Here is a 13,852-nt window from a genome sequence, read left to right as displayed (position 1 = left end):
AAGAGACTGAGACACCTGGAGCAGAACTTGAACCCACACTCCATCCACAGCTCTCCTTGACAGGACAGGAGCGTGGGATCTCTGGCGGGCTCCCCTTCCCGGCCTCGCCCCCACGACCATACCGGCCCACACCTCAATCCACGCCCCCGCCCCGCCCCGCCAGCACGCAGGTCCCCGCCCCATTCCGGCGCCCCGCCCCCACGGCGCGGCCCGCCCCTGCGCTCCTGTCGCCCCGCCCCGTCCGCTCGGGCCGGCCTGAGCCCGCCTTCCCCCTCGTCCTAGCTGCCGGGTTCCTCGAGCTGGCCCGGCCCCGGCCCCGGCCCCGGCCCCGGTCCCGGGCTCGTACCGCGCCTCCCCACGTCCCGGGCCGAGCGCCGCTTGCCCGCCGCGGGCCCGCCCGCCTGGGGCGGAGCTGCGGCAGGTGCCGGCGCGGGGCGTGGCGGGCGTCCGGAGCGCCAGGTGCGCCCCCGCGCCAAGATGGCCGCCCGCCGCCCGCTCGCCGCGGCCCCGCTGCTGCGCGCCGCCTTCTGCCTGCTGTGCTGCGCCCCGGCGGCCGTGCGCGCCGTCCCGGAGCTCGGGCTCTGGACCCAGGCGGTCGACGATGTAAGTGGGCGGTGGGGGCCGCGTCAGGGTCCCGGGCCTCGCGGGGCGCGCTCGCCACGGGCGGGGGCTGCTCCCCTGGCCCCGCCGGGCCCCAGGCGCCCGGGGCCTCTGTCCGCGGCAGCGGCGGCCAGGGGCGCCCGACCCGCGCCCAGGAAGAGCAGGCTGGCCCTGCCGGGCGGTTGTCCCTACCCAGCGCCCCCAGGCTTGGGGCCACGTCCTGGTTACTCGAACCAGAGCCCGAGTCTCGGCGACCCGGCGCACCTGGGCCACCGACCGCGTCTGCGGCCTGCTGTTCAGACTGAGCAGAGCGCGCTGGCCTCCGCCTTTCCTTCTCAGATCAGAGAGGGGTCGCGCAGGTCACCCCTCCTCCCTGGCCTTTCCCTGGTCGTCGGGTCAGTTCCGGGACCTTGTGGCGCGGGGCGGGGCTGTGATTCTGGAGCCTTGGAGGGGCCGGCTGCAGGAATGGGTGGGTGGACACGTCCCTGTTGCAGAACTGGCGTCCTGTGGTTAGGGGAGATGCTGTGGGAGGAAAGCAGGGGTAGAATTATGGAAAATCTTGCAAAAGAGAGACAGAAAGTCGGGAAGAAGCATTATTTCCTTTTCTGAGATCAGATGACTCATCCAGCTCTGTTTGTGATGAGTATTTTCCACATGCATCGAAATGATGTCCAACTAAAGATGAAATTTACATTTTAATTTCCTCAAACCGCCCCCCACCCCCGACATGAACAAAAGCTACACAGAGGAACAAATGTGGACATTTTTCTGTGTTTTTTTCAGACCCAATGCAACTATTTCTTCCAGGGTTTTTCTAAGTTTGTGCTCTGTGTTGTGCACCTGTATGTATCTGCTTTTTTTTAATTTCTCTGGACAGTAAGAAACAAAATTTAGTAGACCACACTTACGGTTTCCTGCTGTTCCTATAGTGGAAGCGATTAAGAAAGTCATCATAAACTGAAGCAAATTTACTGTGCACACTGTCAATCTACTTGAGCATATCTCCAAAGCTATTTGCCTGTGTGTTGGATGGTGACAATCCAAAGGCCACAGGGGAAGAGTGACTTTGATCCATGAAGAGAAGTTTTGTTTCTTGGATGCCACATAATTCAATTAGGCTAACATTATTCTTATGTAACTGGCAAGTAGTGGTGGGTCCATAGGGCCATCTTTGCAAAAAGTGGGCTGATTTTTTTTTCCCCATTTTAGGTGGTCAAAATTCTCCCCTCAGAAAATTAAAAAGGAGTGGGGCTTTCTTTGATTTGTACTGCAAATCCATCAAGAAATGTTCTTTTGATTAAGTTTAGCAAACAGCTAGTGTGCCTTGCACTAGACCTGTCATTGTTGTTACAAAGATGAATTTTACACACTGCCCCATATCTTAAGAAGCTCATGCAATATTAGGGACAATTGATTCATGAGTGGATAATTATGTATGTGGCAGCATGCCCGGGATAGGAGCGTCGAGTTTGGGTATGTTGAAATTACAACAGGAAGCCATAACAGTTTGGGAAGGAGATAGTTTATCAAAAGTACATTCACTTTGATGTAGGCTGGGGTTGTGGCTCAGTGATAGAGTGCTTGCCTCGAATATGTGAGGTACTGGGTTCAATTCTCAGTACTGCATATAAATACATGATTAAAATAAAGGCCCATCAGCAACTTTCACTTTGAAACCAAGCCAGCAGCATGCAGTTGCATAGACCCTGCATGTCACATCCCAGTCGTACTGATTGCACGGTGCCCCAGCTCTGCCCCCACCCCACCTGGGGCACTTCTGATTCTCACTGAGGGCAAGTGCAGAGTAGGCTTGCTAGACAGGACTTTAACCAAGTGAGTGGTGTGATTAGACTTAAATTTTAAAAGATTCTCTCTGGTTAGACACAGGAGTTCAAGGATCAGAGATCTCTATTTTGTAGGGTAAAACTATTCAAACAGTAGAGAAAAAAATTTAACCAGATCTTTTTATGTTTGTTTTTTATTTTAGAAATCAGGACCCTTGATATTTAGGAAAACTATGTTTAACTCTACTGAAATCAGGTTTTCTGGTAAGCATAACTAAATAATATAAACCTATATATTATAAGTTAATCCATTAATTTAATGTAAACTAATGTAACAGCATATATAGAAAGCTAAGCAAATATTTTGTTTTTAAGTGATCCTGACATTTTAGAGTTTGGTTTCAGTCAGACTTTGGTTATTACTGAATGGGTTTTTTCTCATCCTTCAGAAAATGGAATATGAATCATTCTTTAAAAATTATAATTAAGGTCTAATAAAGTAGCCTTCAGCAAAAAAAATATTTGTTTTAAGTGATATTTGGCTGAGTCCCAGATTTCAAAAGATAAAAATCCAGGCTAGAGTTTTGCTCGGTTGGAAGAGTGTTTGCCTTGCATACACAAGGCCCTGGGTTCCAGCACCACCACAAAAAAAAAAAAAAAGGTAAAAATCCTTTGAATACGTGAAATGTGATTGTGATAAGCCCTTAATAGTCCTGAAATTTTCTAAGTATGCATGGTTCAGTACAAAAAAAATAGCTGGACACTACCATTTTCACTATGAGTTCTAGGACTTTTGAAAATGAAAATATTTGTTAAGTGCTGTCTTCTCTGTGTAATTGCTGTTGTACCCACATTTTTTGTGTACTTTTAATGGATCCTATTTACTGTGGTCGAATTCTAGGAAAGTTCGTTACCAGAATTAAAGAGTCAGGATAAAGCATATTCTTAGGGTAAAGCAAACTGGCTTCCCTGAGATCCAAAATTAGGCCCCTTTCCTCTGTCATGTGTTAGGGGTGAGTCTGCAACTCGTGGGTCTCTCCCCCGGAAGCTAGGCCAGCCAGCAGACAGGGAGCAGAGGTGGCTTAGAGAAGTTCTGGTTTCATAGTCATCCAGGTGACCAGCATGTGAGGAGGAAGTCTTGGGTGGGTGAGAAAAAGTTCTGCCCTCTGTTTGCTTCAGTGAATTTATGTCTCCGACTAGGCAAACAGGCTTTCAACCTCTGACTGGGGCTGACAGAGACTATATGGGGGAGGAAATAATGTGGTCCTCTGCAGGTGTCTTAAAACTTCTCTGCATAATGCCTAAGACAGTTTAAGAATAGACTATAGTCAAAAAGTGATTTTAGCATATCTGAAGAAGGAATGGGGCAGGACAGAGGATGCAAGAGCAGAGTGTAACCCTGCTGGGATTTAGTCAGACTCTGAGTGACTTTGTCCAGCAGCGCTTAGGGAGAGAGAGTGCTGGACCACGGCTAGAGCTATAATGTGGCTGGCCCCTATGGGGGAAGCACCCACCTGAACCTTTGTCCTGGTGCTACGCTCACCAGGCAGCCTTCCTGTCACCAGGGTGCTTCCAGGGAAGAATTGGCCATCGATGCATGTCCACTCTGCAGCTCCTCGTTGTTGAGAGTGAGTAAACGGGTAGTCTAGTTTATCAGTTGACAGGATAGGATCCAGTGTTGGTGTTCTCACAGAACAAGTTTTAGTGACTGCAGAGTTAAGTGTGGTCTCAGCTCTTAGATGTGTTCTTGCTGTTATGGGACATCAGACGTCTGGCTTTCTGTTAGGTGACTCCTCTTCTGCTACCCAGTTCAGGATGCAGTCATGTGGAGCATGTGTTGAAAATATCTCAGTGCAATTCACCAGCTGTTGACCTCATTATATCTAGAAAAAACATTTGAAAAAATTCAACACCCATTCATGATAAAAACTCAGAAAACTAGAGATAGAAGGAAACTTCTTCAACCTGATAAAGGGCATCTATGAGAAGCCTGTAGCTAGCATGGCACTGTCAGTTCTCTCCAGATTGATCAATCAAGTCAATTGAATCCCAATCAAAGTTAAGAAGACTCTTTTACAGAATTAACTACCTGTTTCTAAAATTTATATTAAAATACAGAAGACCTGGAATGGCCAATACAGTTTTGAAAATGAACCAGGTTGAAGGGCTTTTGTTGTCTGATTTCAAAACTGTAGATTCATGGTGTAGTTCTGGAGTAGGAATGGGTGTGTAGACCGTGAAACAGACCAGAGAGCTCAGAGACAAACCTGAGCACAAGGGTTTGATTTTCTTCTAAGGTGCAGGGTTGTCTAGGAGAAGGGAGCAACAAGTGGACATCCACATGGGAAAAGGCCTCTCCACTCTTCAGACATGGCGCCTATCTCTCTCCAGAGCTTCCATCGCACACCAGATCACTCTTCATTCAGTGCTTCATTTTGAATATTCTTCTGCTTTCCTGCTGGGTTCCTTTCTGCATCCCGTTCCTTCTCAGCAGTCCAACCTTTTCCTTGATATCTTCGAGCTAGTGAAATACTCTGTCACATGCTTGTTTGCTCGTCCCTCATCTTTGTCATTTGGACTGATTTATCCATGAAGGCTACAGGACAGCTCTTCCTGTATTGTGTGTCTAGAGTCTTTGTTTCGATGATGGGTATTGTGAATTGTACACTTGGAGTGCTGCATGAGGTTGTGGCAGGGTGTAAGAGCTCTCCTGAGCTTCCCCCGCCCTCTACTCTTCCCTTTCTCCATCTGTGTTCTGATCCTAGCAACCCTTCTTGAGGTGGTCAGGTCATGCTCACGCTCACCCTGGGCATTTGCATGTACCGCCTCCCCTCCTGTCTGGGTCTGCTCCAGTTCTCCTCCCCCTCCAGCTCACCTCCACATAACTATACTTCAAGCTTTTTGGAATGGTATCAGGTGCCCTGCCCAGTGCTCCTCCACACCCCTTTGTCAGCCTCTGAGCCTGTCCCAAGTACCTGCTTGTTTTTTTTTAAGAGAGAGTGAGAGAGGAGAGAGAGAGAATTTTTAATATTTATTTTTTAGTTCTCGGCAGACACAATATCTTTGTTGGTATGTGGTGCTGAGGATCGAACCCGGGCCGCATGCATGCCAGGCGAGCGCGCTACCGCTTGAGCCACATCCCCAGCCCCCAAGTACCTGCTTGTTGATCCTTCCCTCCCAAGCACCTCCTAGGTCATGGATAGGAATTATTCTTTTTTACCATTACCACCGTAATGTACAAGTGCCCTGTACAAGGCACTTAAGTATATTTTGAATGATTGAGTAATAACATTTTAGACTGATGTAGGTTCTGCCTTCACATAGCAGGCTAGTGGGTTGATTCTGACATTGGAGTTACAGTGACAGTGGTATAGTAACTTTTGGTTAGCTGTAATAATTCAATGAATGTATCTGTGATTTCACAATGACTTTCTGGGGAAGTTAATGTTTTACTCATTGTTACATTAAAGTCTCCTATTTAAAATCGCATTCTCAAAGCCTAAAGTTTATGCTAGACTATACATTATTAATATAATATGAAACTTTCTTTTTCTAAACAGTTAAGTCATTCAGTTGTCTGAGGCCTGTGAAGTTTACCATAGAGTGGACCTTGAAGTATCATACCTGTCACAACGAGTACCCTGAGCTGGAAGTAAGTAAAGCACAGTCTTGGTGTGAGCAAAGCTGTGAGGGGCCACCTCTTCCTCTGCAGGTGGCCCACATACTCCCTGGAATGTGTCTCTACTTTCCTAAGTAAGCCTTGCATCTCTGAAAAAAAGCTACAAAAGAAAAATTTTAAGTATAAAATTTATTAGCTTATCAGGAGGAGGCTAGAAAAGGAGATTGTAATTTTAGAAGTGCCCCAGGTTAATGTTGGGACTTAAGCAATAAGTCGGAAGTGTATGTATTCTGAGAGGACTATATGCCTTATGGTTGCCTTGTCTCTTATCAAAAATGTCAGTAAATGTTGAAGGTAGGCTTGTAGGGGCCATGGATAGAGGGACTGTGGGTTTCACACAAGTGAAAATCAACTGACACTTGAGAAATTTTAAGTTTTACTTCTTTTAAAATACTAGCTTTAGGGAACCTAGAACTTTGTGAGAACAAGTAGGTTCAGTGAGTTCAAGTCTATCTCAGAGAAGGGTGAGGAGGAGAAGGAAACATGGGAAGATGGGAGGGAGTGAGGGAGAGGGAGGAAGAGGCCACACTCAGGAAGGCATCCGTGCCAGGTTCTTCCCGCCTGAGGGCCCAGGACTCTGGTGTCTCCCTGACGGATGGGTCCTAGGTGGCTCTCTTGATGGTCACCTGGAATCATTTCATTTTAGCTTCATTTTCATTTTCACTTTCTCCAATATCTGTATCATGAACAATGCTTGTGTTCCCATATTTTATTTGTATTCTCTTTTCATTCAGAATAAATGTCCCTTTCCTTGAATACTGCCTTTTTTACTTTATCTCCCAGTTTTTTATCCCTTCACACTAAACTCTTCAATATATTTCTTAGGAACAGGTATTCACGTAGATTACACAGTATAATTATTTAATTTGGGAAATTTAACATGGATGTGGTGCCACCTGATGTGTTATTAGACCTTGCTTGCACTTCCCCTGTGTCCCAGTTGTGTCTTTGTGGTTTGGGGAGAAGCGGGAAAGGGCCATGTCCAGCATTACAGCCCATCATCCTTCCTTGTTTTTGTTTTTCGTTGCTGATAATCTTAATGACATTTTATTTTTGAAGCGTGTGAACACATTTATTTTTACAAAATACCCCTTAGTTTGTGTATTTCTGATACTACCTTATCAGATTCAGATTATTTACTTTTGGCCAGAATGCCACAGAATCCTGCTTTGTCCAATTTTGGTGATGTTATTTGGTCAGTTAAGGAGGCATCTGCCAGCCTTCTTCAGTATAAAGTTACTACTTTTCTCTTTGTTATTAGCAATAATTTGTAGGGACACTTTTTTCCTTTGGTATTGGGGTGCTTTACCACTGAGCTACATTCCCAGCACTTTTCAAATTTGATTTTGACACAGGGTCTCTCCAAGTTGCTCAGGCTGTCTTCAAACTTTGCAGTCCTCTGGTCTTAGCCTCATGAGTTGCTGGAATTATAGGCGTGTACCAGTATGCCTGATTTGGAAAGTGATTTTGACACTGTAAATACCCTGTCTTTTCATCAAACATTCGTCATTTACTTTAGCATTCTTTTTACTTGCCTGTCAATAACCCAGTCATCAGAACATACATAATAATTTTCTTTTGTTATATAGGTTATAATCTGTTACTACTTTTTAAAAATTTATTTTCTCAAATTGGCCTATATTTGGTCTGTGAGAACCTTTTTTTTTGTACTGGTGTTTGAACCCTGGAGCACTTTACCACTGAGCTATATCCCCAGCCCTTTTGTATTTTTTTCAGTTTGAGACAGGTTCTTGATAAGTTGCTAACGGGCTCACTGAATTGGTGAGGCTGGCCTCAAACTCTGGATGCATCTGCCTCAAGCTCTGTTATTTTAGACGTGCACCATGTGCCAGATGAAAACCAGCATTCTCAGTGGCTGAGCGCTGCCATCAGGAGCTTGGCTTATGCCTTTGTTCAGGATGCAGGGAACCTCAGGCTGTTGACTTGTAAGCATCTCCTCTCTGTTCAGTTGGGTTATACCTTTGCTTTGGGTGGCTGTTTGTTTTACCTTTCTTTGTAATTTAGTGCTATTTTCTTTGTAAAATCTCTTATACATAGGATAAGGTAGAAGTTGGCCAAGGACAAATTATGCTCTAGTTTCCTATGAACGATTTCTTTGTGGTGGCATCCTGATCAGTCATTTTCATACAGCAAGATTATGATTATGCAATGAATTCCATCAGTATGTCCAACTACAGTGTGCCAATAAAAATGGGAAAAAATCGATTGTAGTTCTGTGCAGTGGCATGCACCTGTAATCCCAGCTATTTAGGAGGTGAACACAGGGGGATTAAAAGTTCAAGACCAGCTTGGACAATATTGCAAGACTCTATCTGAAAATAAAATAAAAAGGCTGGAGCTCAATAGTAGAGCACTCATTTTCAAGGCCATATGTAACCTATTTATGTAGGTATGTGATGGGATACCCATCACATACCTACATAAATAGGTTACATATTATTGTGTCTGAATACATTGGGATGGCTAAAATGTTGTGTGTAACCTCACTTGTACTTAGAATTATGTTCAAAACTTTATCTCTTGCTTTTTTTTTTCCTGCATATTTCCAAGTCTTCCAAACTAAATAAACTCTTGGTATTATTTATATATTAAGTGTTAATTATCTTCTAGGAAAAGAAGCATTGAAATAAATTATAACATAGAATTTTACCTTGGGTAGGAGATGTCCCAAAAACATGAACTTGAAGAAGACTTTTGTGCTTATTTGAAGAACATCAACTGCTGGACAACAAAAAATGAAAACTTAGATTGCAACAGTGATTTACAGGTGTTTCCCTCATTGAACGTGAGTAACAGCTGTGTTAAACAGACTTAGATTGCAACAATGATTTACAGGTGTTTCCCTCATTGAACTTGAATATCAGCTGTGTTAAAGCTGAGTCTGTTTTATTTGTAGTAAACAGTTTTGTCAGTAGTAAAGTTCTGTCAGTATCTTGATGGAGGAACTTGATTCTAGTTTTAGACGTTCTGTGTGTAGTAGTGTTACGTGGAAAGATCCTGTTCCTTTCTCTGTAGCCCTTTGTAGCAACAGCCTTGCAGAGCCTTTTATGATCCGCTGGATTCAATTTACCTCCCATTTGTTCTTACTGTCATCAGTCCTTTGCCCCTGTCCTTCCATGGGATGAGCCCTCATCAAGGTCACCAGTGACCTCTGTGCTGTTAAATCAGTGATCCGTCATGGCCTGTCAGCAGCACTTCACACGGAGGCACCCTTCTCTTCACATCCCCTCTCCTGTGGGGCATTAGAGGGCAAATGTTAATAGTAGTCTTCATGGATCAGGAGGTTATGGGGTAATTTTGTTCTGAAAATCCTAAAATGAAGATGTGTCTTTAGTAAATCTTTGAAGAAGAGTTCTTTTTAAAATGTGTGCAAGAGTATAAACAGAGAAAAGTTCACATAAGGACATGTGGATGAATTTTCAAAACTGAATACACCTTTATACTCCCAGATCAAGAACAGAATATTTTAGTACCCAGAACCTGCTTTTATTTTGTGTAGGTTATATGTAAACACCATGCTATTTTATATGAGGGATATACAGATTTGTGGATTTGGTATCCACTGGGTGGGTAGTGAGGTCCTGAACCAGTACCCCCAACAATAACCACTATCCAGCAGTAACCACACTGTGAAGAAAGTGTTTGTAAAAAGCAGAATTTTGTTATTTTCAGAGGATGTTCTCCAATGTTTGGTTTTCAAATCTTTATTCTAAAATATTTTTCTTACTTCCTAAAATTACTTTTACCCATTGACGTGCAACAATATATAATGGGGTTATTTTACTTTTTTCCCCTTTTTCCAGAATAAAGAACTAACAGGTATCAGAAATGCTTCAAATCAGGAAGGATCGATGGTAAACCATTTTATTTGTCTTTAAATCAAATGTGCAAAACTTATAGTAAGATTGAGAAAAAAAGACAGTAAACAGATAGTTAGAGATCGGTGTTATGAAAATCAGAAAGAAAAGCATCTGTATAAATTGGCATATGCTGTTTCTGTCTTTGTTTAAAGATCTCTTTACAGTTGTGATTTAAGATTAACTTCTCTGCAGCCTTTCTTTTCTTGAAGAGTAGAATCCCCCTTCTCAATGTGTAAGAGAGCATAGCAGGGGACTGCTGTCCTCATTAAGGACACACAGACAGGAACCACGGACGGACGTGAGGGCTGGGCGAGTGGCTCAGTGGTGGAGAGCTCAGCTGTTGATCCCAGGAGGGAGGGAGAGGAGGAGAGACTGTGGGGGGAGTCAGGCAGTGTGGGTATTTTGGGGTGGCCAGGATACTACACAAACCGCCTTGTGTGGAGAAGAAAAGGAATAGGAGATGCTCAGGAGTGGCATGTGTGGGATTGTGTGCAGCCATAGGGAGGTTCCTAATGAGTATAGTGGGCAGTGTTGTTCCTTAGCAGGCTGCTGACCTCGGAATCCTTTAGTCTACATGTGGTTGGTCCTCACATCAACTGCAGATCAAAAAATATTTGTAAAAATGAATTTTGTACTGAATATATAGAGTTGTTTTTTTTTTGTCATTTTCCCCTAAACAATACATTAGAACTATTTGCATAGCGTTTACATTTCATTAGGCATTATAAATCATATAGAGATGATTTTTAAGCATGCAGGAAGATGTGTGTAGGTTATATGCAAACACCATGCCATTTTATATAAGGGCTATATGGACCCATGGATTTTTGTGTCCCTTGGTTGTGAGGTCCCCTGTAAGGGGCCACAATACTCAGTCTGACTCCTTTCAGACAATGTTATCTGACTTCCTTTCTTCCTCAATTCAGTGTTTAAAGAACACATTTAATTCAAACAATGCTTGATGATATTAGAGTAAAATATGAGAAGTTATATTAAGAAAAAATATTCATGTAATATTAAATAAACAGATCAAATTATTTTATTTTATTTTATTTTTTTGGTACTGGGAATTGAACTCGGGGGCCCTCCACTACTGAGCCACATCCCCAGCCCTATTTTATTTAGAGACAGGGTCTCACTGAGTTGCTTAGTGCCTCACTTTTGCTGAGGCTGGCTTTGAATCCTGTCTCAGCTTCCCAAACAGCCAGGATGACAGGCGTGCACCACCACACCTGGCAACAGATCATAATTTAAGGGGAGCCTATAGAAATAAGAGGTAGAGTAGGTTGAAGAGTGAGAAAAGCCTTTTTTTTTTTCCTCTGCCCCTTTTGAGTCTGGGAAGATCATGGTTTAAAAAAAAAAAGGGAGCAATATTTGTCCTTTGCTGCCTACCCCTCCTTTTTGCTGTTTTATCTGTTTGTGTTTTTTAAAAAGTGAACCAACTTAGTTACCAGGAACTCTTGTAACGTATGGTGAACAACTGTTCAACTCTGTCTTATACAGTAGCTTGTTAAGAGTAACCTCAAGGATTTTTTCCCCCATTTCAGGATATTGTAGCCAGAACACAGAGAGATGGGTTTCACATCTTTATTGTTTCTATTAAAACGGAAAAAACAGACGCCAGCTGGAATTTGAATGGTAAATTACACTACATACATGTTTCTTTACTGTCTGCGTTTTCTGTATTCTTCATCATCACTGATCTGAATCTACATTCTCCGTTAAAAATCTCTTTAAGAATTGGGTCTGTTAAGCATGCATTTTGAGGATTTAAAATTTCGTACTTAATGTACCTTTTTTTTAATGGATTGAAAATTTTATTGTTAACCAAAGACACTTTTTTAAAAAACATTTAGTTGTAGATGGACATAATACCTTTGTTTTATTTATTTATGTGGTGCTTAGGATTCAACCCAGTGCTCTACACATGTGAGGCAAACACCCTACAATTGAGCCATAACCCCAGCCCAGGAAATAACTTTTTATAAAATGAATTTTTCTTTAATTGACAAATAATTGTATATATTTCAGGGGTTTTTTTGTTTGTTTTTTGGTGCTAGGGGTTGAACTCAGGTATGCTCCACCACTGAGCCACATCCCCATATCCTTTTTTTATGTTTTATTTAGAGACAGGGTCTTGCTGAGTTGCTTAGGACCTTGTTAGGTTGCTGAGGCTGGCTTTGAACTCACGATCTCCCTGGGATCCCTCCCAAGCCACTGGAATTACAGGCATGCACCACTATGTCCAGCTATTTCAGATAAACTTAAGAAATTTCAAACTTCAAAGAGCAATATAAATTTTTCCATCCTGTCAAATCAAAAAAATCTTAACATATGGAAATGGGTATGCAACTTTTAACAGTTGTCATCAGGGATTTTAAATGATTGTTATTTGAAAAATGTATTTTAAAGGATCCGTTTTCTGGGGGTGGTGGCACACACTCTAATCCTACTAACATGAGAGGCCAAGGCAGGAGGATTGTGGGTTCAAACACAGCCTGGGTAACTTAGTGAGACCTGTGTCAAAAAATAACAAGGGCTGGGGATATAGCTCAGTGGTGGAGCACTTCCCTAGAGTGCATGAGGCCCTGGGTTTGATCCCCAGTACTGCCCCAAAATAAATGTATCTCTAGAGAGGCTCTGTCTGCAGCCTAAGAGTGAAAGTAGCCTGACAGCTGTGGCTTCTACAATCTGTGACACCCGCCTTTGCCCCGACCCTGAGTGCCTCTTAAAGCTCTAGTTCCCTGGTGCCCCATGAGAGCAGGCTCACAGTAAACTGTTTTCTAGGGAGTGGACAGTAAACTGTTTTCTAGGGAGTGGACAGTAAACTGTTTTCTAGGGAGTGGAATGACCTTGGCTAATGTTCTCCAGAGTGGGTGTCTGCTGGATCACAATGGTAGCTAATAGCCTGTGGCAGCCCTGGGCACATTACTCTGATTCTGCCACTGGGGACCTGGAAGGGCTTATTCCAGTGGGGAGAGAGGAGCAGGTGAAGTCAGTGAAGCAAAGTGTCCACCAGCACTGAGGAGGCACTCACCCAGAGGCTGGAGCAGTGGCTTCCTGATGGGGACCGCATCCTGGGCAGATAGTCCAGACAGAAGGAGCAGGGACCTTGACCCTGCCCTGCACCCCAGCTACAATAGAATACCCAACGTTGGATGATTCACAAAAAGTAATAGTGGTTCCTTTCCTCATAGTCTCGGAGGCTGGGAAGTCTCAGATCAAGGCCGTAGTAGGTTTGGTGCCTGGTGAGGGTCTACATCTGCATGTAGGGTGGCATCTTGCTCTGCCCTCATCTGGCAGGAGGGAGTGAATGCCTCCTCCTCTCCTGGAGGGGGCAGAACAGCTAGAGGAGCCTCACCTGTTCCCTCCAACCCTTTTCCAAGGTGTCAATCCATTGAGTCATGCCCGCCCTCTTCTTTTTTGGTGCTGGAGATGGATTCCAGGGCCTTGCGGCTGAACTGCACCTCAGCTCACCACCCCGCTTCTTAGTGTCCCAACAGGGGGGAGTAGGTTTCAGCACATGGATTTTGGGGGGCATTAACACACCAGCCCTTCGCCCCTTTCCCAGGTGTTGTCCCTTTTCCCTGACACCATGGGCAGCATCGAGTCCCTGAAGGCTAGGAGCTGGAATCCTGCCTGGCCCTGGGTCCTGCACTGTATACCGCATGCTGCTCATCTCCTCAGGCAGAACCCAGCCCAGGCGCTTGAGCTCAGCAGCTTATGCCACATTGTATGAAGGGAGGGGTCCTCAGTGAGTTCAGCCATCATGACGGGGCCAGTGGCAGGTCTGGTTTGTAACTAGTACTACTTTGCTTTCTGTATAGGATCAGTTTTAGTTCAAGTTAAAGGTATTTTGCTTGATAAGATTACATAATCAAATAGTTACTAATTATCCATACATCCAA

General features: G+C 44.1%; 1 protein-coding gene across 2 annotated transcripts in view; it reads left to right on the top strand.

Annotated features, from left to right (window-relative positions):
* Positions 1-222: 222 nt before the first annotated feature.
* Positions 223-13,852, top strand: part of Tmem87b (transmembrane protein 87B) — a 51,315-nt gene continuing 37,685 nt past the window's right edge. For both annotated transcript variants that reach the window (XM_078028302.1, XM_078028301.1), the window contains exons 1-6: positions 223-603; positions 2,588-2,648; positions 5,945-6,036; positions 8,744-8,869; positions 9,888-9,938; positions 11,492-11,582. In XM_078028302.1, the coding sequence (XP_077884428.1) occupies positions 478-603; positions 2,588-2,648; positions 5,945-6,036; positions 8,744-8,869; positions 9,888-9,938; positions 11,492-11,582 (547 nt within the window). In that variant the 5' untranslated portion in view covers positions 223-477. The remainder of the gene's footprint in view (positions 604-2,587; positions 2,649-5,944; positions 6,037-8,743; positions 8,870-9,887; positions 9,939-11,491; positions 11,583-13,852) is intronic.

This window comes from Ictidomys tridecemlineatus, chromosome 12, assembly GCF_052094955.1.
Source record: "Ictidomys tridecemlineatus isolate mIctTri1 chromosome 12, mIctTri1.hap1, whole genome shotgun sequence".
NCBI lineage: Eukaryota > Metazoa > Chordata > Mammalia > Rodentia > Sciuridae > Ictidomys > Ictidomys tridecemlineatus.
The sequence above is the reverse complement of the archived record's forward strand: the minus strand, read 5'-3'. Positions and strand labels throughout refer to the sequence as shown.